The sequence below is a fragment of the Marmota marmota genome, unplaced genomic scaffold, assembly GCF_001458135.2.
Source record: "Marmota marmota marmota unplaced genomic scaffold, marMar, whole genome shotgun sequence".
NCBI classification, from domain to species: domain Eukaryota; kingdom Metazoa; phylum Chordata; class Mammalia; order Rodentia; family Sciuridae; genus Marmota; species Marmota marmota.
This window is the reverse complement of record NW_026000093.1, coordinates 18,461,333-18,485,543: the sequence shown is the minus strand read 5'-3', so window position 1 is coordinate 18,485,543 and position 24,211 is coordinate 18,461,333. Positions and strand designations below refer to the sequence as shown.

Here is a 24,211-nt window from a genome sequence, read left to right as displayed (position 1 = left end):
TGTACCTATTTTCAGGGTAAATCTTTAATTGGTAGTTTTGAAAACGTGGGTGTGACACCAAAAGGTAGAAATTGCCCTCCTCCCTAATATTTACCCCATACCTTCTTTCACAAGAGCACCATACAGAAAATGTTTGCTGACATTGCTTTTAATTGAAGTCTTGTTAGTGTAATCTGGCCACTACTTGAATACTCTAAATTCATAACAAAGAGCTGAATTGATAATTTAGCAGTAGGTTTTGTTGGGTAAGAAAGTACAGTTTTCTGTCCTGTTCTAGATGAGAAGTTGTTGGCAGCATTGAAAAGGCAGATTTTTTTTCACCTCTGAATAAGTTTAATATTAAAAATGATATTTCTGCTAAAATTTGAGTTTTTATTTCATTAAAATGATTATCTCATTTTTTGAAAAATACTTATTAATCATAAACTTGCTTTAAATTATTAAAACATCATCTTTTATTTTGATTATGGATTTAATTTCATATGGATAAAAAATACTTAATCTGCCATTTCTACATTGTAAAATTCTCACATCATTCAAAAGTACAAATTTGAAGATCTAATGTAATGTATAAACTTAAGTGTATTTCCCACCTCTTAAGCACCTCTACCTCCCAAATCTAGAACCCGGGTTTATAAATTCATGTTTTGAAAAACATTGTTTAACTACTTTGGCAAACGTTTTTGCTGATTCTCTTAAATAGCATTTTTCTTTTTTCCTTAGTGAAAACCCTTTGCTCTTTTTCTATACTTATAGAAAAAATCAGAATATTAGCTTTATTCACTGAAGAAGGCCTGGGGGGCCAATAATGTCGAAGGAGCTGGTATTTTCTGCCAGTCCTTTTTGTGAGAAGGTGGCTTTGTGGATGGCTTTGTGGAAGGCCCTGGTGCTTGGTCAAGGCACTAAGTGACTTTAACGTTCTCAGTGAATTCTTTGTTGATTCACGATAAAACACACCATCTTTATTCACATGACCATGTCCTTAAGGTAAGTTCCACAGGCACCCTTCAAATGCAAAGCAGCTTGCTATTTTTTTCCATCTTGCGCTTCTTGCAGAAGTACCATCTGAGGTTGTTGTGATGGCCTGTGTGTCCCAACCTTTAAAACCCTTTTGAGGTTTATGTAGCCCTATCTTGTGTTTACTTAGTTCACATGTTTGAAGCCAGTGATAGGAAGTGTAGTTTAAAGTTTCTAGCACAGTTTGAGCTGGGGATGGATCCCATTAGATGCATGCATTTGGTATATTTTCTGAAGAACAGGTGAGCACATCTCCACCGTATGGAGGGCTGAGCATGTTGCTGTGCCCTGGTAGCCTGAGGCAAAGACTGCCAGCCAGTGCTGCCCAATTCCAATTCCAGCCACCTAAGAAGTTGCTGCTTCCTGAATAAACAGGGGAGGGGGTCAGGAGAGGAAGGTGGTGGGGCTTCTTCCTTAGGAAGGAGCCATTTTCTTGAAACTTCTGATTTCCTGAAGTCTTTGAACAAGCAAAAAGTCCATGTAGAGCTATGAGCAAAAGAGAGTTAAACATGAAAATCTTGAATTAAGAAAGTCTTGTATTAAATACTTAAAGGTTGTTTCAGTGTTTTTAACTTTAAAAGGTTTGGGTCATTCAAGATGGGATTTTTGCATTTTAGGAGATTGTCAGGTGGTAATGGACATGGAGGGAGATCAAGAGATTAGAATAGTAGATGTGTGCTCAGGTTTTTCAAAAAAATCCCTGAAGAATATCCAGAAACTGAGCTTCCCTTTCTGTCATCCTTATGATAATATTAATATGCCATTATAGACTCAAAGAACGGCCCTCACACTTCGCTAGGACTCCATCCTTTTGTTTCTTAGAACAGATTTTGTTGTTTGTGTTTATATTCAGCTAGTAAACAGTTCTTCATTTCTTTAGCAATTTAGGTTCCAAATTTTCTGTAGGTATCTGGCCCTTGGCTTGTTTCTACCACTTCTGCCTTGACAGTCTGTTGTTGAGATTCAGTTTTTATACACAGCAAACATTTGTTTGTTGGAAAATGTGGTTTTTTTCCCCCTAAATGCCTCAATGTGTTGTGCTTAAAACTTTGATCCCTTTTGTACCACCGTGGTTTTGTGTAGACCCAACTTTGAGTAAGTGGATGGATTCTTGTCGACAAACAAAAGTGTGGTATTCTGGTTCCTACAGTTTGTGGTAGGTTTTGAAGGCAAATTCATTGTTTTTAGCAATAAAAACCTTTTACAGTATTCACTTATGCTGTCCAATCTCTGCAGGTGCTGAAGAGAAAATTTTGGAAGAGTTTAAAGAAACACACAATGCAGAGTCTCCAGATTTTCAGCTCCAGGCAATGATCCAGGCTGCTGGCAAGCTAGTGCTGATTGACAAGCTGCTGCCAAAACTGAAGGCTGGTGGCCACAGGGTGCTTATCTTTTCCCAGATGGTGCGCTGCTTGGACATACTGGAAGACTACCTCATTCAGAGACGGTGAGGGCCACCGTGTCAGAATAACAAAGAGGAAAGAAAAAATTGCCCTATACGGGCTCCAAGTGGTTCACCTAGAAGTGACATTTATGATAAAAGAGGGTAGAATGGGAAAAATGTGTGACATCTCCTCCTCAAAACTAATTGTACATCAGTTTATTTTCTATGATGATACAGGCAGACACTACATACTTCTGTGGGCAGTTTTTCCTCCATGGCTTTCATTTGACTAGAGAATAGTTCTTAAAATTGAAATTGTTTGTTATCTTACTGTTAAAAGGGTCAGCTATTTTTAGAGTTTAGCTGTGTCACTGATGAGGAAGTATAAAAAACAATCTTTGAGCTTTGAGCCAGTTGGATGAAAAGCTATTAAAAAAAAAAAAATGCTGGCTCCGAAATTATTTCTGTTAAATTAGATTGTTCTATTAGTATTTAGTCCATGTTTTGATACTTACTTAACAATTAAAAAGGAGCACCTTTGTTGTAGCCATTTGTCAAGCTACTCGTTAATATTTTTTTTCAGGTACCCATATGAAAGGATCGATGGCCGAGTAAGAGGTAACCTCCGCCAGGCAGCTATTGACAGATTCTCCAAACCTGATTCCGATAGGTTTGTTTTCCTCCTGTGTACGAGGGCAGGAGGGCTAGGCATTAATCTTACTGCTGCGGATACCTGCATCATCTTTGATTCAGACTGGAATCCCCAAAATGACCTCCAGGTAAACACACAAGGAAATCTTACTGATGCCTTTAAAAAAAAAAAAAAAAAAAATTAAAGTTGTGGGAAATCAAGTAGTAATAAGTGTATTAGTAATGTGTGAAGAAATTTCTTAGGTTGTTAATCTGCTTCCAAATGGCTACTTTAATTATTAGAACTTGTTTTTCTTTGGTAGCTGTTTTAATTTGGGTTACTGAAACAAAAATGCCATAAATTGAGCAGTTTAAACAATAAACATGTATTTCTCAAAATTTATGGAGGTTGGAAGTCTGAGTTAGTGTGCCAGAAGGGTTGTGTTCTCAGTAAAGAAATTGCCTGGTTGACACATAGCCAAAGAACAAACTCGTTGTCCGGACTCTTCTCCCTCCCAACCCCATCCCTATACTGGGGATTGAACCCCAGGGGCACTCTACCACCTATCTATGTCTCTAGCCCTTTTTATTTTATTTTGAGACAGGGCTTTACTAATTTGCCTAGGCTGGCCTCAAACTTAGCGATCCTCCTGCCTCAGCCTCCCAAGTAGCTGGGATTGCAGATGTGTGCCATCACACTTGGATTTTTCTGGCCTCTTTTATCCAAGCACTGATCTCATTCATGAGGGCTCCACCCTCAAGACAAAATTACCTCCCTAAGTCTCCATCTCTTAAGTTCTGTCACTTTGGAATAGTGGTTTTAACATGAATTTTGGGGGAACACAAACACTTGGTGCATTGCAATAGCCATTAATTTTCTTTTTCTTCCAGGCTCAAGCTAGATGTCATAGAATAGGACAAAGCAAATCTGTGAAAATCTACAGGTTAATTACAAGAAATTCCTATGAAAGGGAAATGTTCGACAAGGCTAGTTTGAAGCTTGGTCTGGATAAAGCCGTGCTGCAGTCTATGAGTGGAAGAGAAAATGCTACCAATGGGGTAAACTAAGACTTGCCCAAAGCATCCATTTACTCTGGTTCTTTCTTAGCTAATAGTAAGAAATTATTCTGTACTAGATTATTTTTCCAACATTTTAAATATTTCTGTAAAACAGGTACAACAGCTTTCCAAGAAAGAAATAGAGGATCTTCTACGAAAAGGGGCTTATGGTGCACTCATGGATGAGGAAGATGAAGGGTCTAAGTTCTGTGAAGAAGACATCGACCAAATTCTCCTACGGCGAACCCACACTATCACCATTGAGTCTGAAGGAAAAGGTTCCACATTTGCTAAGGTGTGAATCTGTCTGAAGAGGCCAGGTTTTCTCTAACAGCATGATAGAGTACATGTAAGAGCATCCTGTGAAAGTGCTCACCAGCTGCAAACCAACCTTTATGTTATGAATTAGCAAAATTATTAGTTAGCTCCCTAGGGAGTCCCTGCCACAAAACATTTTGGGTCCTCTTCTGTGTATATGATACCAGTGGCCCCCTTTATCTATGTTCTTAACCCCATCCTCTCCCCAGAGCCTGATTTCTGGAATAGCCTATAAGAATGACCAAGTCATTCCTGTTTTTAAAAGATCTTTCATCTGTTTTCCCCTGTAGCTACAGCAACTCTATAACTCTTTTCATAATTCAGATCCACCCAGTGTAGTCCACACCAGCTTTCTCCACTGCCTGCTTCCCACTTAGTTTCACTCCCTGTCCTGCCCTCCTCCTGCCTGTCAGAACTACTCTGGCCAAGGCCCCATTGAGCACCCAGCCACCCACGTGAGAGCCCCTTCAGAGGTTCCCCCTGCATTTCATTCCAGCCATCCACACCAGGAACCACTCTACATTTTTATTTTTATCAACTTTATTGAAGTGTACATTACTTACCATAAAATTGCCTATGTAATTCAGCATCTTTACCATATTACAGAATTGTGCAACCTTCAGCTCAGTCTAAGTTCAAATATTCCCTTCACCCCAGAAAGATCCTCATGCTTGTTTGCAGTTACTCCCTAACCCTCTTCCTGCTCCTCCTCTGCAGTCCCTGGAGACTAGTGATGTACTTCTCTTTCTGTATAGATTTACCTACTGAGACATGCAATACATGATCTTCTGTGTCGGGCTTCATTCACTTGAAATAACATTTTTGAGGTTCATCTATGTTGTAAGCATATATCATTAATTTGTCCCTTTAAATTGCTGGACAATATTCTGTTACCTGAGTATACCATTTTTCATCAGTTGATAGTGGACATTTGAGTTGTTTCTACTCTAGGGTTTTATGAATAATGTCATTGTAAACATTTGTATACTGTTTTTTATGTGGACATATGTGAGTGGAATTGCTGGGTCATATGTTAGTCTCGAATTTAACTCTTTAAGGAACTACTAGACTTTTATATTTGTTTGTCATTTATAGTCTTTGGAGAAATGTTTGTTCATTTTTTTTGAGGAATTAGTCTTTTTATTATTGAGTTTTATAACCTGTCCGTATATTCTAGACAAAGGTTTAATAGTAGATTACAGATATTCTCTCCTAGTTTTTTTCTTAATGTGTGTACTTTTAAAAAAAAAAAAAATCCAGTTTCCAGTTTTTTTTTTTTCCCTTTTATCGCTTGTGCTTTTAGCGTGTTGTCTAGCCCACAAAGATTCATTCCTAAGTTTCCTCTTATAGGTTTTACATTTTTAGCTCTGTCAGGTCTGCAGTCTCTTATGGGCTGAGCTTTGTGTGTGGTGTGAGGTCGGGCTCCAACTGCTCGGTGTGCCCAGGATTCCCTGTCTTTCTACCTGCTCTAGTCTGCAGTGGCTCTTTTCTGGGTTCTGTGACCCAGCCCCTTCTCTTTTACATCTTTCAGCTCTTAAAAGAGGTTTTTAACCTCAGTCTTCACAGGCACTATATAGGCAAAACCAAACTCATCACCCCTATTCCTCCACACCTTAAAAGACACACATACTCATACACACACCCACACACCTGTCTGCCTGCCTGAGTAACGCCATTCAGGTGACAGAGTTGAATACTGATTTATTTTTTTTTCCTTCTTCCTGGCTTCCTCCTCCTTTTTCATGCTTCATATTCACCCAGAGTTTCCATTAAATTTTGCCTTTTAAAGAATGGCTTTCTAGACAGCTTCTTTTTTCTTCATTTTAATGGTACCTGTTTTCTGACTTCATTATTTCTTCTCTGAACTACTACAGCAGCCTTTTCTACTCTCCTGCTGAGACACTGGTATGATCTAACACTGACTCTGGACATGATGGTGTCCATCTTTAGAGGACTCCTTATTTTCAAATTGCTCACTTCTCCCTGAGGAAGGAATTCTGACACTATTAACAGCTCACACAGGGCCCTGCTTGATCTGGCTTCTGTCTCTGTCATCAACTTGCCCTTGGGCTGCTCTTTTCTGAGTACCCACATCCCCTTTCCTCTCCTCTGTACCTTTGCATATGCTCTGCCAAAAAAATATTTTCAATGCTGTCCTGTTTCATGAATGTTTTAAAGTATGGCTCAAGTATCATCCTTCCAGGAGACCCCTTGCTTCTCAGTTCCCTGAAATGGCCTGCCAGAGTAAGTGACCCTCCTCTTTGTGTTACCTGTACCTACACATACCTCGGTTCCCCGTCACTTTTCATGCTGAGGTGTGCACCTTTGTTTCCTGGTCTCTTTGGGCCTCTGCACAGTGAGCTAGCTGCCTGAGGAGGCTCTCATCCCAGGTCCATTCACTGTAGTGTCTGGCACACGTGGAGAAGCATACACACATACTTGAGTGAATGAATAAACAAAATCTGCCTTGCATTCTAACCATGAGAAAAGCATTTCAAAGTAATGTATTTTTTTTCGCCCCCCCCCCCCCTTAGGCCAGTTTTGTTGCATCTGGAAATAGGACAGATATTTCTTTGGATGATCCAAATTTCTGGCAAAAGTGGGCTAAGAAGGCTGAATTGGACATTGATGCCTTAAACGGGAGGGTGAGTGAGAAATCCCATTCAGATGTCGGTCTGATGTAACCCAAGGGTCGCTGTTTCAGAAGTTTCAAGTGTATCTGCTCTTTTGTCAGAACAACCTGGTTATCGACACTCCGAGAGTGAGAAAACAGACCAGGCTGTACAGCGCAGTGAAGGAGGACGAGCTGATGGAGTTCTCAGACTTGGAAAGTGATTCAGAAGAAAAGCCTTGTGCAAAACCACGGCGGCCCCAGGATAAGTCACAGGGCTATGCCAGGAGCGAGTGTTTCCGAGTTGAGAAGAATCTGCTCGTCTATGGGTAAGGTGGACTCACTACATAAAGTGGAATTTTGTTCTGACAGTAGTTAGAATTCCCAGATGGTATCGGAAGACGATTTGTGTTTGGATCTGTGTGACTCCCCCTTGTGAATCAAAGGAAAGCTTCTATAGTAACTCAGCACAGCTTAGGGGTCGCTTGGTTAAAGTGATCACGTCATTCAGATCCTCCTGGATGTGGACAGGTCACTAGAAGTAAAGTCCATATTCTCACTTGTTCATCTTTGTCTTTCTGCTCACAAGTGGTCCCACCCTTGCACAGTCTCCCCATTTTTCTCAAAACATTCTTCCAAAACATGAGTGGTCATTTGACTTTTGTGAATGTGTTGTGTTTCTCCTGCTGGACTTCAGACTCCTCAAAGGCTGGATCCACCTCTAAAACATCTCTGAATTGCTGTGCCATCCCACAGGGTACTTTGTATGACAGGGTGCTACAAAATACCTGAATCAGTAAATGAGAGGTTTCTCAGAGATTGTGGGACTGTAGGCAGACTCCATTAAAATAAAACTGCCACCAAGGCAGTCTTTTTGCCAACCTGATGAGATCCTGCCTGCAGTGATTTCTTCCAGTGGATCACAGTTAGTTCAGAATAGATACAAACGTGTTTGCATGGCATACAGAACTCTCTAGTTGGCCCTGTCTGCCCTGTTGGTTCTTGCCCACCAGCAACCCAAGCCTCTGTTCAGACAGACCACTTCATCTTTTTCTTTGCACAGGCTGTTCCCACTGCCAAGAGCAACTCCCCATTCAGTGACTTGTGAATGAAGGCTTGTTTATGGAATAAGTGAAGTTCAGCAAAAGCCCATCCTGTATCTCAACAGCTTTGCCACTGATACTCATTATCTATGCAAGTCCAAGATCCTCTTTCGCTCATTCTTATATGGGAGACTCCCCACCTAAGCCCTTTGTGACATGCACCTGCTTCCTTGTTTCAACTAATGATCAGAGTCTAGGACATTCTTGGAAACCCTAGGAATGGAACATGTTAATAACTCCCAGTGTTAAGAAGGATGCCCAGGGCATGTTGTCTCTGTCAAGCCTGCCCTTCTCCCATAGTCATCGCTCTTCTTGGAACACCTGCTGTGGCCTGGGCACTGGGCTAGGGTAGTCTCAGACTCATTTATACAATGTGACCAAGATTGGCATAGCTCAAGGCAGGCACGTAGGTGAGCAGAAATGGCAGTATACTGTGCTGCTGTATCAGGTATGGCTTGTTTGATGGAGCACAGAAGCACAGCACCTTACCTGTAAGACACAACTCAGGTATCAACCCTCCACTTCTGGGGTAGAAGTCGAAGAAGGAATTGCATAAAAGTGATAGGTACAGTCTGTGAACAGGTGGACATCATTAATTAGCCAGGGTAAGAGGGAGTATGTCAGAGTTTGTGTAGGGAGAAGAGAGCAGCATGTCCAAAGGCGTGGAGTTGAGACTGGCCTTGTGTTTGGAAGAACTGATAGGAGCCAGAGAGGACCAGAGAGTGGTAAGAAACCAGACCAGGGAGAAAGGCAGGGCATGGGAAAAGGGACACATACTGCTCCCTGCAGCTAAGACCAAGTCCTCCCTATGCCTCAGCCACCAGCTAGTTATCTTCAAAGGCAGCGGAGGACTGTTTGCACCATGAGCACTGCCCTAGCTCATCTGCTGTTACAGTGGGTAAGGGGTGGAGGATGGGTCTTGGGCAGCATCTGCCTTTTCCTGCACCCATGCTGTTTGCTGTCTGGTCACACCCACAACTCCCAAAGGGTAGCACAGGAGTGCAGCCTGGGGCTGTGACGCAGTGCATGGTCAGAGTCAGCAGGGTGTTACTTGTTTCCCTTTACCCGTAGACTTTTCTCCCACCCTTTCCATGTAAGGACCTGTGAGTTGGTTGAACATCTTCTGTACGGGTGTTCTTGTCCTTGGGAGTCACTACTCCCCGTTTCAAAAGGGATCGCAAAGCCTTTCACAGTCCTGCACCAGTTATTGGAGTGTGTCCCTTTGTGGTGGATTGGAGCAGCTGAACTCCTCGGCATTGCATTCTTTTTGGGGGTAGTCACAGCTACCTTGAGTCACCTTTCATCTCAAATGGTTGGTCAGCATCCAAACACATAAACCATAGCAGAAGGAAGCAGCACATACAATTTCTGGGCCTCCTGGATTACATTCATGTCCTGAAAATGCCTGCCACTGGCCTGCTTCTGCCTTGAAAATCCAGTTTTGGTCATGAGGGTGGTAGTTCTACTCCTGCACTTATGAGCAATGAACTCCTGGCCCACTCTAAAAGGGGGTGTGCTTAACTTTTGTACCCTGGGTTGCTTTCCTATCACCTAATAGAAAACATTACAGTTTTGACCCAGAATATCCCAACACTGGTACCTGACTATTAAGGTACAACTTCAGATCTGTAGTTAGAGGCACCATCTGCATGCAAGCTATTTGCTTTACAGTTGGGGCAGGTGGACAGACATCCTTTCCCACGGACGCTACAAACGTCAACTCACGGAGCAAGATGTAGAAACCATTTGCCGAACCATCCTGGTGTACTGTCTCCACCATTACAAAGGGGACGAGAATATCAAAAGCTTCATCTGGGATCTGATCACACCCACGGCTGATGGCCAGACTCGAGCCTTGGTCAATCATTCTGGTAGGTCTGCTGTATGCCTTTCATGTGGTGACATTCACTGGAAACTTTGTGACACACCCTGATAAAGAGATACAACACAGACCCTTTGTTTTCCTTCTTTACAATATCTGCTTCTGACACTGTAACTTGGAGTGTCAAAGGCTTCAGTGCTGCTGCTGCTGCTCAGGATGATGATGCTTCTTTCAGGTCTCTCAGCCCCAGTGCCCAGGGGAAGGAAGGGGAAGAAGGTGAAAGCCCAGAGCACACAGCCAGTGGTGCAGGATGCCGACTGGCTGGCCAGCTGCAACCCGGACACACTGTTCCAGGAGGACAGCTACAAGAAGCACCTGAAGCACCACTGCAACAAGTACGTGTTTGGGGTGCAGGGCTTGGCTGTTCTTGTTCTGTAAGACATAACGGTGTTAAAACCATGACACTCGGTGGGTGCTGCCTTTGTATTACCTCCCCATTTTTCTTGAAACATGCTGCCAAGTCCTCAAAGAGCATATCTTCAGGTGATTGATAGCTTCTTATATGGTTTTAAAAAAAAAAAAAAAGACATAATGTGACATTTACTGTTCCAACTGTTTGTACGGAAGCAACGTATTGGCATTAATTGTATTCACAGTGCTGTGTACTTGTGTACTTGTCACCACTGTCTGTACACCAAACTTTCTCATCGCCCCCAATAGGAACCCTGTGTTAAATAGTGACTGCCCTCCCACCAGCCCTTGGTAACCACTATTCACTTAAGTTCATTGTACGATTCTCGTAAGTGAATCGTACAATACTTGTCCTGTGTTGGACTTGTTTCACTTAGCATAACGTTTTCACAGTCCCTTCGTGTTACAATGTATATCAGAATTTCATTCCTTTTGATGGCTGAATATTACCCTGTTGTAAATGTGTTACATTTTGTTGATCCATTCATCCATTTGTGGGTACTTGGGTTGTTCCCACCTTTATCTGTTGTGAACAATGCCTCTGTGAACATTGCACATAACTGATTTTTTTTTTTTTTTTTTAAAGCCAGTGTGGTAGAGAATTGTGGTTAGCTTTATACAACCCCACCCTGCTTCCATAGTGGTCTGGCAAGTTTACATGTTATTTTTGCCTTAATAATATCTCAGTTGCCGGGTCTTGTGAGTTTAGAATCATATTCTTTACCTTTATTTCCAGAAATTCAAAGATAATTGGAGAATATTGAATCTGTATTGATTTTATTTCTTAGAACTCTGTTGATTGTGTACACATTAAACTAACATGTTATTTCCTTATTCTCAGTATACATTTTTCAGTATCAATAATATAGACAGCGGTGGTACTGAACAGCTTGACCAGTCCTCAGTTTTGTGTGGCCTTGAGCAAGTTGCTCCATGTCTTCAGGACTCACTTCCTGAGAGTCAGATAGAGCTGGCATCAAGATCTCAGTTGGATGAGGCAGAATATAAACAAACACATATTTTTGTTTTAAAAAGACAAAAGTCGGAGCACATAATGCTGGCAGTATGTCAAGTGCTTTAGGTATAAATTATCTGTTTAAATTCTCTAAGGTAGAAATGGTGGGTTTTTTTGTTTTTTTTTTAATTTAATTTTGAGATAGGGCCTTTTTATATTTGCCCACACTGGCCTCAAACTCCAAGGCTCAAGTGATCCTCATGCCTCAGCCTTCCAGGTAGCTGCCTACCACACCTGACAGGAGTGCTGTTTTATCCCCATTTAACTAAAGAAACCGAAACTCAAGTTGAATAACTATTTGAAGTCCTTTGACCTGTTAAGGGTGGAGAAGACGTAGGCTGAGCACCCTTGTTCTCACCACTAAGGTCATCTGCCCACCTCATCTCAGAAGTCCAACCACCACCTCTTTGGGATTCCTGTGAGGCTCCCAGGAGTCTTCAAAACCACTACCTCAAACCATTTGATGTCACAGAAACTTGTTACTGCAGTGGCGTGGTAGTTCTCTCTCAAATTCTACCCCACTTAGAGCTATTAGAAAACTTTCTATGTCCTTGTGGTTCATATCAACTTTGGGTCAGTAGCCTCTTGAGTTCTGGATTCAAACAAAGGAAGTGAAGTGGTTTAGTGTGGGAACCATGGCTCCTGTTCCCGGATGTCAGTGTGGTGGTAGTGGTTTTTAATTTCCATTTTACTGTCAGTAACGGGCTTCCATGGTGCAGGCTCCCTAATTAGGCATGAGAAGTAACAGGAGCTCTTCAGATCTTTCCATTCAGTCTCAGAAGGTGGTTGATGCCATTCATTTCATCTCTGAGATGAAATGAGTGGTCCCCTTGCCCTTTCCCAGTAGATCATGCCTTGAGGTTAGATCTTGACAGATCTAAAGTGAGCAGTGGATGTTAACATGGGAAAAAAGAGACCCAATAGAAGGACATCTTAGAAAATAACTGGCCACTTCACAAGTTTCAAGGGCATGAGACACCAAAACAGGATTAAAGGAGATGAGAGGGGCAGAAGAGTTTCGTGCCATGCTTTGTCCTGGGCTGAGGGGTGGTCCAGAAACAGTCACTAGTGGGACAGCCGAAGGAATGTGAATAAGGCCTGAGGATTGGCTAACAGTAGTGTCTGTCTGCCTCAGAGAGCACCCACCCCTGCAGATCAGGGGCCGTGTCCTGGCTGTCCTCTTGCCTGTCCTTAGCCGGCGAGCACTGTGCACTCCACAGGGCACTCGGCTCAGCATCGGTGTTGGTTTGAATTTTCTCCTCTCGAAGAAAGGTGACATTCACAGTTAGTTCATGAAAGTCTCCCTAGAGCTAAAACTGCTCCCAAAGTGGAAGTCTTTGACTTTTACCAGACGGAAGAGAAACCATTAAGTTCCCTTGCCCTGTATCAAATTTTGCTGTGAATTGTGAAGAGTCTAGCCAAAGCTGGAGGGTATTTCCTTTGGAACTACCCTTTCTGAGCATCCTGAATAATAAGCAGAAGCGGCCCTGAAAATTCTTCTCTACCCAGAAGAGAAACAGGGTCCAGCCACGGGGTCTTGGGCTGTCACTTTGCCTTCATTGTTTCAGTGTGAGACAGCCCATGTGTAATCTTAGGAGTTAATAAAATAAAATTTTAAAAATTAAAAGATGTTAGCCAAAATGATGGCTTGTCTTGGAATATATTCGTATTTTTACAACCTCAAACTTAGTCCATCCAGAGCCTCATTGGCCATGAGTAGAACCACGGTGAGAAGGAAGGAAGGCTGGTGTGTTTCCTAATATCTATTTCTGTCTGATCAGGAATAGTCTGTTTGGGTGATACTGCCCCTAGTTGTCATGTCCTGAGAGACAGTGTGATGTGATAGTCAGAAGACCGAGTTCTGAGTGTTCCATGTTCAAGGTGACTCTGTGACCTTGGAGATACCACTTGTCTTCTGTTACCAACAGTTTTTGTGTTTATAAAATGGAAATTGTAACTTGCCCCACTTCATCATAGGGTTATTGTGAAGAGCAAATGAGCCAGTATATGTAAATGCGATACATTGGTTGTAAAGTGTTAGGCAAGTATGTAATGGGATTATTCAGCTAGGGAAATGGCACCCTGTGTAATTGCCCACCACCAAGAAGGTGGTCTTCAGGTTTCAATCAAGAATGCACACCAGGGGTTATCCAGCAGGGGATGTTTCATTCAGAGAAGATGGAGGTCCTTGAGATATATCAGGTGGACTTAATTGAAAGAATTACATTTTAGCAATTGAGGAAATCTAAGGAGGGTTGACTGGTTCATTGCTAATTGCAGGGATTTTAAAATAAAGTTTCCTTGAAAATGACTAAAAATGTCGATTAACTGGATGCATTTTACCTTGTGATTTTTTTCCCCTAAGCTACAACATGGGTTCCCAGGTAATATAATCTAGAAGGAGTAAAAAGGTTTAGTGTTCCTTGAGAAGAACAAGGACCCACCTCTTACCCCACCCCCATCACCATCTTCCTTTCTCGGAAGCAAAGTTGTATAATCTGAAAAACCTGACATTCCATATTGAGGGTTTATTGTAAGGTAGTAAAACCAGATTTTATATCTCGTTTATTCCTACAACTTCTGATGTGCTTCCAAAAATGGTATTAAGGCAGCAGCTGAGGAAATTTTATGAGATAATGAAGCAGAACAGTTACTGAAAGCCATCTGCTCAGTTGTTTACAAACTTCCTTCAATACTTCAGAGGCAATGGTAGGGTACGTGTCTAAACTTCACAAGCTGCACTAGGTAGAACTAAATGAAGTGCGCCTGGGCTGGGCTGAGCTCGGTCCCTCTCTGTGCAGTGTGAGCGGTTGCCAGGCAGGCCTGTTGGAAGCCAGCAGAAAGCACCACACAGAGGTGATTATGTGCCACCATCTGTCACGCTTCAAGCCTACCATACAGCATGGCTAATCAGCCTTGGCAGGATGATGGATGAACAGCAGCAGCTGCCAAAAGCCACTGTTGGCAAACAGTCCTGAAGTTAAGAACTTTTTCCCCCTCTGTCTTCCTCTCCAGGGTCCTGCTGCGTGTCCGCATGCTGTACTACCTAAGACAAGAAGTTATAGGAGACCAGGCAGATAAGATCCTAGAGGGTGCCGACTCAAGGTTGGTGCAAGCGCACGTTTGTTCTGCACCTCTCTGAGGTAATCCAGGTAGTCGAAAAATATCACGGGTTGTGTCTCAGAATCTTCACGAACCATCAGTAGCTCAGCCTCCTTTTCCGCATCTTGAATGCAGTGTTTGTCCTCTGAGCTTGGGGATGTGATGAGAATGAGGAAATGGCTGTGTGTGTGTGTCCATGTTTGTGTAAAAAGAAGGTCTGAACTAAATGACTGGTATTCTGAGATGACCTTAAATTGGGGTACCAAGTTTTCATTTCTGGTTATGGTGAAGGGCAACTCACCCATGCCCTATCCTTCACCTTTGGTGGATGCTCCTTGCCACGATGAGATGTTTCTTGTGGGAGAGGGGGCACCCGAGTGTGTGGTCTCATAGTCACTACTTGGAATTAGAATTCTTTTTTAATACTAGTATTTCTTTTAAATACCTTTTAAATGGCTGTCTTTCTAGTGAAGCAGATGTGTGGATCCCTGAACCTTTCCATGCAGAAGTTCCTACAGATTGGTGGGATAAGGAAGCAGATAAATCCCTCTTAATTGGAGTGTTCAAACATGGTAAGTGACGTTTCTGTTTGATACATCTCCACAGAATGAATTTGTCTTTATTTAGAACTCTGCATACTCTCTTCCAAAGTCATAATATTAATGAGGATAGTTCCAGAGGACTCTTGACGTCTACCGTTTTTCTGTACTAAAAATCTAATATGAACTGTAAATATCAGATGCTGTTTTTGAATGTTTGTTGAGCATTTGAGAAGAAAACATTTCTTTCTTGGCTGTAAATAAAACCCAAACCATATTTGTTTTAATAATAGCCAAGTTGTACTATAGCTCTCCCTAAACTTTGCTTCCAGCACGGCTTCCCTTGCTAACTCTGCCAACCAGTGTCAAAGTGGACGGTGGGCTTAACCTCTGCTATTAATCTGTACAAGTGCCTCCTGGGCTTTGTTCCAAGCAATATTTCACAAATGTCAGTGCTGAGAACTCGCGGCTCCCCTGAGTGGGATGCAGCCTTGTTAACTTTGAAAGGCTGGGGATGCAGAACTGGCATGATATATACAGTGAGCGATTCCTGATTATAATCCCAATTCTCTGGAGGTCGCAGAGGTATTCTCAGCAGCCCAGCCTGACTAAAGGGGAGAATGATGGCTTATAAAACCTTTCATGATTACAGTTTGGCTTGCGGCTCTACAGCAGTTAGGAGCGGTGTGTTGTAGTACACATCCTAATTGAATTGTGCTGTTCTGCCTATGTACTGCAGCCGCGTTTTGTGAGCTCAGCCTCAAAATCATTTTCCCGCAGTGCACTGTTGGGATCTGCCATTTTCCATCTAGTCAACTTGGGCAGTCAAAAAGCAAATTGCAGTTTGAAAACCATAGCGGGAACAGTGTCATCTTACTGACATGCATCATCCTAAACCTAATAAGACAGGTTCGCTGGCCTTACGTATACGGGGATTTTTCAGCCAGCCGTGCAAGTTCCTGCAGGACTGAAGCTATTCACAAGGAGGCTGGGGGTAGACTTGGAGTACCCCTGCAGAGGTCATGAAGGAACATTATGAAGCCTTTTAAATGTCAAGCAAAATTAGATCTCGGGAAAAATAGGGCCAGAAATCTTCCCAGGCATCCCGCAGTTATTTTGAACCTGTTTTTCTATTTGTATTTGTGGTGATTCTGATAATGTCCCTGAAGTGTAACTTGGGCCCCCAAAGCTTCCTCAGAAGGAGCAGTCTATAGAATGCTCTCCTAAAACAAGGTCTGTTCGGCCAAAGATGGTCATCTTCCCTGAGAAACAAACTTGTGTGTTGTGGTGGTGCTGTGATTTTGACAGTGACGGGGCCTTTCTTTGTTTCTGTGTGCATCCTCTGTGGGCTGGTGGGCATGGCACAGGCTATGAGAAGTACAATTCTATGCGAGCTGACCCCGCACTGTGCTTTCTGGAACGAGTTGGTATGCCCGATGCCAAGGCCATCGCTGCCGAGCAAAGAGGAACAGACATGCTAGCAGATGGCGGTGACGGGTAAGAAGGACATTTTAAAATTTTAATAAACTTTATGTCAGTTTCTTATCTACCAGCAGGGTTCAGTTCTTAATACTACGCTACACACTATATTGTGTCTGATTTGAACGTCAGCAATGTTTACCAGTACGTTCTATGTGTATATCATAATGACTGTTTAAACAAAATACATTTTCTAGATAATCAGAAACTTGTCTGTCTTTTCCAAGTAGCGTCTCTACCCCAACCCTGCCATGCCTGCATGTTTTAAATACTGATAGATTTGCTTTTGTTGTCAAACACAGAATTAAAAGTAGCATTAGCCAGATTGTTACTCTTGCCCACTCCCCCGACTTATTGGTGTGATTTAAACTTTTTTTTTTTTAACACAGTGGAGAATTTGATAGAGAAGATGAAGACCCAGAATATAAACCAACCAGAACACCATTCAAAGATGAAATAGATGTAAGAACTTGAGTATATTGGCTTTTACAGTGTCATTAAAATATTATAAGCCCATATAAGACTTGTTAAACTTTATAGATAATGACCTTTTCTTTAAAAGATAAAGCAAAATGAAACCCCAAATTAAAGTAACTGTTTCTTACTTTGCTTTCAAGGAATTTGCAAATTCTCCCCCAGAGGATAAAGAAGAACCCATGGAAATGCACACTGCAAGTAAGGCCCCCAAAAAACTCTGACAGCCACTGTTCATGTTGCAGGGCCTCAAGCCACACTACTATGGTGGTGTCTTAAAATGTCATTTCATCCAAGCTGACCCACCTCTTTGTGAATATTTTTTAGTTTTTATTTATGGTTGAGTTTTCCTCACATTGACTTTCTTTATGATAGGTTTTTTTTTTTTTTTTTTGATACGATTGATTTATATTCATACTGATCGGTGAAAAATTTTAAGCGTCTTTAAAAAAATGTCTCTTGGGAGTAGGACATTGGCTAAGTATTAATCTGAAATATCGCCAGTTTGTTTAGAATATTGACTTTGTACTTAATGTAAAATCATTAGGCAACAATTATACGATTATTTGTTACGTTCATGCGATTATTTGTTATGTACAAGGTTGTTATAGTAAGTCCCTTACAGGATGGACCCTTATCATGTAGTTCATAATGTAAAGTATGTTTCTTTGTGTAAGACTGACAAACTTGTTTTTCAATTCCCTTAGAAGTTGAAAAAGAAGTAATTTATAAGTTCTATACTTGTATTATTATTTATTTATATTTTTAAAACGAGGGCACTGAGATACCCTTTCCCACGCTGTCGTTTCAATGTTAATGAATGAGTCATTTTTTGGTTGGAAAACCCTGTGTGTTGCAAGATTGCAGTAGCACATCTCAAAAACATCTTTCCCACTTCCCCAGGCAAGCACAGTGAGAGCAGTGCTGAGTTAGGCCAACTTTACTGGCCTAACACTTCAACCCTGACTACGCGTCTGCGCCGGCTCATTACTGCCTATCAGCGCAGCTATAAACGGCAACAAATGAGGCAAGAGGCCCTAATGAAGACTGACCGGCGCAGACGGCGGCCTCGGGAGGAAGTGAGAGCATTAGAGGCGGAAAGGGAAGCTATTATATCTGAGAAACGGCAAAAGTGAGTTTCTTTAAGGTCTCAGTGCATTCCCTACCCGCTGCCCTTTCAGCCCCACCAGAGACAGTGGTCACATCAGAGATGTGCCCACCACAGAAAGGATCTCCAACCCCAAATAAGTGCCATGGGTAGGGTCTGGGGGAAGAGGGGAAGAAACAAACGGTATCTTTTTCCCCAGTGTGATGGTGTCTTCTTCCCCACAGGTGGACGAGGAGAGAAGAGGCTGATTTTTACCGCGTGGTATCCACCTTTGGGGTTATTTTTGACCCCGTGAAACAGCAGTTTGACTGGAACCAGTTCCGAGCCTTTGCCAGACTTGACAAAAAGTCTGACGAGAGTTTGGAGAAATACTTCAGCTGCTTTGTGGCCATGTGTAGGCGGGTGTGTCGAATGCCTGCCAAGCCAGATGATGGTAGGTACACTTAGTAGGGGCATTCGGTACTAGGTGACCAGTGTGGTGAGAAATAAGGAAGCGTGTGGTTTACCGTGTGCTCAGGGATTTCCAAGTAAACACAAGTGCTTCCGTGTTGCAGAGCCGCCTGACCTTGCCTCCCTGATTGAGCCTATCACGGAGGAGCGAGCCTCTAGAACTCTGTACCGCATTGAGCTGTTGCGGAAGATCCGTGAGCAGGTCCTGCATCACCCGCAGCTAGGGGAGAGGCTGAAGCTCTGCCAACCCAGCCTGGATCTGCCCGAGTGGTGGGAATGCGGAAAGCATGACCGGGACCTGCTGGTGGGCGCTGCTAAGCATGGGGTCAGTCGCACAGACTACCACATCCTCAACGACCCTGAGCTGTCCTTCTTGGATGCACACAAAAACTTTGCTCAAAACCGAGGGGCAGGTAACGTCTCTTCCTTGAACGCACTGGCAGTGGGCTTTGGCCAGACTCCTCCGGTCGTCCCGTCAGCTCATGGTCAGGAGGACAAGGCAGCAGAGCAGGCTGAAGGCAAAGTGGAGGAGTCTGAGAACCCGGCGGCCAAAGAGAAGTCAGAGGGGAAGGAAGAAGACGACGAAGCCGAGGGTGGGGGCAAGGACAGCGCACAGGGCTGTGAAGCCGAGGCCAGCTCCATCAAGAGCGAGCTGAAAGGGGCAGAGGGCAGCGCAGACCCTGGGTCCAAGTCGGTCTCGGAGAAAGGTTCTGAAGAAGATGAAGAAGAAAAGCTGGAGGACGACGACAAGTCGGAGGAGTCTTCCCAGCCTGAAGGTAACTTGTGATAGCTGAGCTCTGTGCTGACTCACAGCACCTTACCTGGGCTCGCTCAGTCTGTCGCCCCGTCCCACCAGCACTGGGTTTTTCCTTCTCTAGAGAGTAATTAGTGTCCATTTTCTTCTGCGAAGAGGTGATTTCAGCCATGATTCAATGTCTTCTGTCTTGCTGCTTTACGGCACACAAACATTAGAAGAGTTGTGTGCATTTACCAGCTGCTGGTTGAAGGAGAGAGGATAGCTTCATGGTTGAATGTATAAAGTATCCTGTGTGATATTAATTTGGACAAATGTCAGGGAAGAGAGTCATTAAATGTTATTAATTATTTTATTTTATTTATTTATTTGGTACCAGAGATTGAACCCAGGGGTGCTCAACCACTGAATCACATCCTCAGCCTCCTTTTTAAAATTTTTTATTTTGATACATGGTCTTGCTAAGTTGCTTAGGATCTCACTAGGTTAAGTTGCTAAGGCTGGCTTTGAACTTGGGATCCTCAAGTTGCCTCAAGTTGCAGTTAGCTGTGGCTGGCACAAAGTAGAAATAAGGCACCACCTTGGGCCATAGCTGGAACCTTCAGCATCAGTTCAAAGCTTGGCCTTATTCTTGTGCAGAAGAGCAGAGGCTCTTGGGTCAGAGACTGGGTTTGGCTTCCAGTCTTCTCTGAGATTTAGTAGTACAAGGCCACACCAATAGTGATGAAACCTCTATAAGCCTCTGCTTCCTCACCTATGAGATGGAAACAGCACCCTCGACATCAGAAGGTCATGCAAGTTTTAGACAACAAAGAGTTATACAAGCATTCTAGATGTATAGTAACTACTCAATAAAATGGGCCTGATTGGTATTCCCATTTTTAACTGTGTCGTTTCTAAACTTCAGTTTCAGTGATATTCTGGTTGTGAGTAATGCACATGAACTCATTTCTCAGCAGGAGCTGTCTCCAGAGGGAAGAATTTTGATGAAGAAAGCAATGCTTCTATGAGCACTGCTAGGGATGAAACCCGAGATGGATTCTACATGGAGGATGGAGATCCTTCAGTAGCTCAGCTCCTTCACGAAAGAACATTTGCCTTCTCATTTTGGCCTAAGGTTGGCAAGTTTTCTTTTTGCTATTTTGTTGACTGAAAAAGAGCAAGGTAGAGGAAATCTTTCTAGCTTGATTTCCCCCCCCCGCCCCCTTCCAAATTTTAAGGTAAGCTTTGACACAATGTGTGAAGACTGGATTTTTCTTACGTTTTTAGAGAATGATGTGAAAAAGCCCAAAGAAAAAGATCTATAGAACACTTTATAAGAAAAGGTACCCAGAAGAAAAATAATAAGAAACAGAACTATTCATATCATTGGTTCCTTGGGCCATTTTAGGTCAGTTACCCAAGTTGTCCAGTAGAATCTTGTTGTCCAGTGGATTCTTGTTTCAGTGGATTCATCTTGAGAGTGTATGTGGCCCATTTGCTCCAATACATCATGAGATCATTCCAAATGTTATCTGTAACAAGACACAAATGGAAATTACATTTTCGGCTAAACAGCATAATTTTATAATAAGTCCCTGTGTCATTTGGGTCTGTTTCTTAGAGTGGGGAAATCATTATCCTAATCACCATAACAGCACTGTCTGGTTTAAAACAAGCAACCCCAAACAGGCTTTACTTGGCTCATCCCCAGGCAGGTCTTCACAGTGTTAATGTTGCTTCACAGGTGAAATTTTTAACAATAGTATCAAGATTCTTTTTTTTTTTTTTTTTTTTTTGTATTTTGAACCCCTCTCTATATCCTTTCAGTACCCACCTTATGCTAATCTCCCTTATTGAGTATTGTAGGGAGTTTTTCAGATCAAAGATTTATAGTAGCAGGCACTTTTAATCTATGGAAACTTGTTCTAAGAGCTGTAATTAGAAAATTTTAATGTGCACGCTTCAATGAAATTTGAAGCGATAATAGGTGGGGAATGCAAATTGACATTCATTAGGTGTTCCTAGGTTGGTGCCCATTTCATAATGCTGAACTTTATTAATAGTGACGCTAATGATGTCCCCCTTCCTGGGACACACTGCGATCTAGCCTGTGGATCTGCTTTGCCACCGCGTGGAGATGCTGAGTGCAGTGTCCCATTGTCATCCACCACGGTCCCCCAGCCGGTCTAGGGGGAGTTTGAGAGTTCACTGGGAAACTACGAGGCTGTTTTGAAGGTGGCAGTTATCTGATGTTTTCTGCAGTTTCGTGTTCATGGTTGGAAAACAGCTTTCTTTATTGGAGCCACCTAGGACTCCTCATCAGAACAAAGCCATTTTGGTGGATTCTGTGTGTTTACTTTCTTATTTGGTTTTCTTACTTTGTTCTCCCCCCCACATAAACGCACACAATTGACTTTTAAACATTTTATGCTCTTTAACATCTTGACGGATATATTTATCTAGTAATTTTAACCAGGTCTTTGTTACAATTTCATGTGACTTTTCTTCTCCCTCCAGGATAGAGTAATGATAAACCGATTAGACAACATCTGTGAAGCAGTGTTGAAAGGCAAATGGCCAGTAAATAGGCGCCAGATGTTTGATTTCCAGGGCCTCATCCCTGGCTACACACCCACCACTGTGGACAGTCCCTTGCAGAAGAGGAGCTTTGCCGAGCTCTCCATGGTCGGGCAGGCCAGCATTAGTGGGAGTGAGGATATCACCACTTCTCCTCAGTTATCAAAGGTAAGTTAGAGAGGTTTGAGGTTTTAGTTTAAAGGAAAACTCTCTAAATTTTTTTTTTCTTTTTTTGTTCTTTTGTACTATGGATCAAATCTGGGACTGTTCTACCACTGAGCAACATCCCCAGCCCTCTTTTGTTTATTATTTTGGGACAGGGCCTTGCTGAGTTGCCCTGGCTGGGCTTAAACCTCCTGCCTCAGCCTCCTGAGTTGTTGGAATTCCAGGTGTGCACCATTAGGCCTCGCTTCCAAATCTTAATGTGGTTTGGGAGTTTGTGTTTTGCTCGTCGTCCTTGGTTTTTTTTTTTTTTTAATGTTTTTTTAGTTTTGATGGATAGAGTATATTTATTTTATTTGTCTCTATTTTTATGTGGTGCCAGGGATCGAACCCAGTGCCTCACACATGCTAGGCTAGCGCTCTACCACTAAGCCACAACCCCACCCCCCCCATCCTACTTGTTTTTGACACAGGGTCTCACTATGTGGCCCAGGGTGGCCCCAAGCCCCTGGGCTTAAGTGATCCTCCTGCCTGAGCCTCCTGAGTAGCTGGGTCACAGGTGTGTGCCACCCTGCTAACTGTTTCAGTTTAGAAATAAGGTGGTTGCTTATTTCCTCCGTTCTGGTCCCTGGTCATGAATGTTTAATTTCCTAAGCTTCTTATTTCTACTGCCAGTCTCTATAGCAGATACAGTTTGGCTCATTGCAGCTCTTTTCTGTTGGACATTTTCAATAGGAAGATGCCCTCAACCTCTCAGTCCCTCGCCAGCGCCGGCGGCGAAGAAGAAAAATTGAAATTGAGGCTGAAAGAGCTGCCAAGAGGCGAAATCTCATGGAGATGGTTGCCCAGCTGCGGGAGTCTCAGGTGGTCTCAGAAAATGGACAAGAAAAAGTTGTAGATTTATCAAAGGCCTCAAGAGAGGCAACAAGTTCTACCTCAAATTTTTCATCTCTTACTTCTAAGTTTATCTTGCCTAACGTCTCGACACCCATGTCCGATGCCTTTAAGACTCAAATGGAACTGCTCCAAGCAGGCCTTTCTCGCACACCCACAAGGCATCTGCTTAATGGCTCCCTAGTGGATGGAGAGCCTCCTATGAAGAGGAGGCGGGGGAGGAGGAAAAACGTGGAGGGCCTTGATCTGCTTTTCATGAGCCACAAACGGACGTCCTTGAGTGCAGTAAGTTGGGGAGTTGGCTTCCACTGTGTGTGCCCACCTTGATGGCCAGTGGCCCTGCTGACAACGCTGGCTGTGTGCTTCTCAGTGATGTAGTAGGACAGCTGGCTTCTTCTACCAGAGAAACAGAATTAGAATGAAGAGTCATTGTTCTGAGCTGGAAGATTGTGTTGATCATTGACACAGATCACTCAGCCTAAACCAAGTGTAGTTTGAATATTTATTCTTCCAAGGTTCTGATGTATCGATTGTTCTTGGAAGGATAGCCCAGAACAAAAACAAGTTTTTCTGAGCCCAGGATTGTTATCTCTGAATTCTTGAGGTGGAAAAAGCTTGTCTTTTAAAAAATATTGATGTTTAGGGCCTGGCATCTATTAGATTAGTATAAACGTTTAGTTTCAGGCTTAAGATTTATGTTCATGTGTAAAGCCAGTGATTGCAAATGCACCCACCTCCATGACTGGATGTTTTAAAAATCTTTTGCTAGTTTACATTTGAACGAAATGTATGGGCCGATGGATTTTTGACTGTTTTTTTTCAGTTTGCAGGAAATTAATGCATTATGATCAAAGTAATTCTCTTCCTTTATTTGCTTCAACCATGCCACCCAAAAACATGGCATCTGATTCACCAATACAAAGATTTTACCCCAAAGAACTCCTATTACTGTGCTGTCTTCCTGGGGGTTAATTAGCATTCAATGTCCTTAGTCTATTGATTGAAACTCCAGTCAATGAAGCAACATTGGACCCAGGCCTCTATGACCCCCTTTCCATGGGAAGTGGGATAGTTTGGGAAACACAAAAATTTAAGATTAAGAGAAGATGGCTGTTTAACATGTTTCTCCTTATTACATCCCTATTATTATTTGCCTATTTTATATTTCCTGGATCTAGAGAAAGTTCAAGAAAATTGGTAAATAATAATAACTCTTCCTTCCTTCCTTCCTTCCTTCCTTCCTTCCCTCCTTCCCTCCCT

At 42.7% G+C, this 24,211-nt stretch overlaps 1 protein-coding gene across 4 annotated transcripts in view; it reads left to right on the top strand.

Moving 5' to 3' along the window:
- Chd7 (chromodomain helicase DNA binding protein 7) overlaps nucleotides 1-24,211 on the top strand; it is a 122,537-nt gene that overhangs the window by 90,516 nt on the left and 7,810 nt on the right. For 3 of the 4 annotated variants that reach the window (XM_015485846.2, XM_015485844.2, XM_048783023.1), the window contains 19 exons: nucleotides 2,254-2,464; nucleotides 2,985-3,180; nucleotides 3,923-4,090; nucleotides 4,206-4,385; nucleotides 6,943-7,053; nucleotides 7,143-7,348; nucleotides 9,794-9,993; nucleotides 10,180-10,339; nucleotides 14,446-14,535; nucleotides 15,001-15,104; nucleotides 16,439-16,568; nucleotides 16,940-17,012; nucleotides 17,168-17,225; nucleotides 17,928-18,156; nucleotides 18,357-18,565; nucleotides 18,687-19,358; nucleotides 20,293-20,453; nucleotides 21,836-22,063; nucleotides 22,793-23,236. In XM_015485846.2, coding sequence (XP_015341332.1) covers nucleotides 2,254-2,464; nucleotides 2,985-3,180; nucleotides 3,923-4,090; nucleotides 4,206-4,385; nucleotides 6,943-7,053; nucleotides 7,143-7,348; nucleotides 9,794-9,993; nucleotides 10,180-10,339; nucleotides 14,446-14,535; nucleotides 15,001-15,104; nucleotides 16,439-16,568; nucleotides 16,940-17,012; nucleotides 17,168-17,225; nucleotides 17,928-18,156; nucleotides 18,357-18,565; nucleotides 18,687-19,358; nucleotides 20,293-20,453; nucleotides 21,836-22,063; nucleotides 22,793-23,236 — 3,830 coding nt within the window. The remainder of the gene's footprint in view (nucleotides 1-2,253; nucleotides 2,465-2,984; nucleotides 3,181-3,922; nucleotides 4,091-4,205; nucleotides 4,386-6,942; nucleotides 7,054-7,142; nucleotides 7,349-9,793; nucleotides 9,994-10,179; nucleotides 10,340-14,445; nucleotides 14,536-15,000; nucleotides 15,105-16,438; nucleotides 16,569-16,939; nucleotides 17,013-17,167; nucleotides 17,226-17,927; nucleotides 18,157-18,356; nucleotides 18,566-18,686; nucleotides 19,359-20,292; nucleotides 20,454-21,835; nucleotides 22,064-22,792; nucleotides 23,237-24,211) is intronic. The other variant, XM_015485845.2, reaches the window with a different exon arrangement.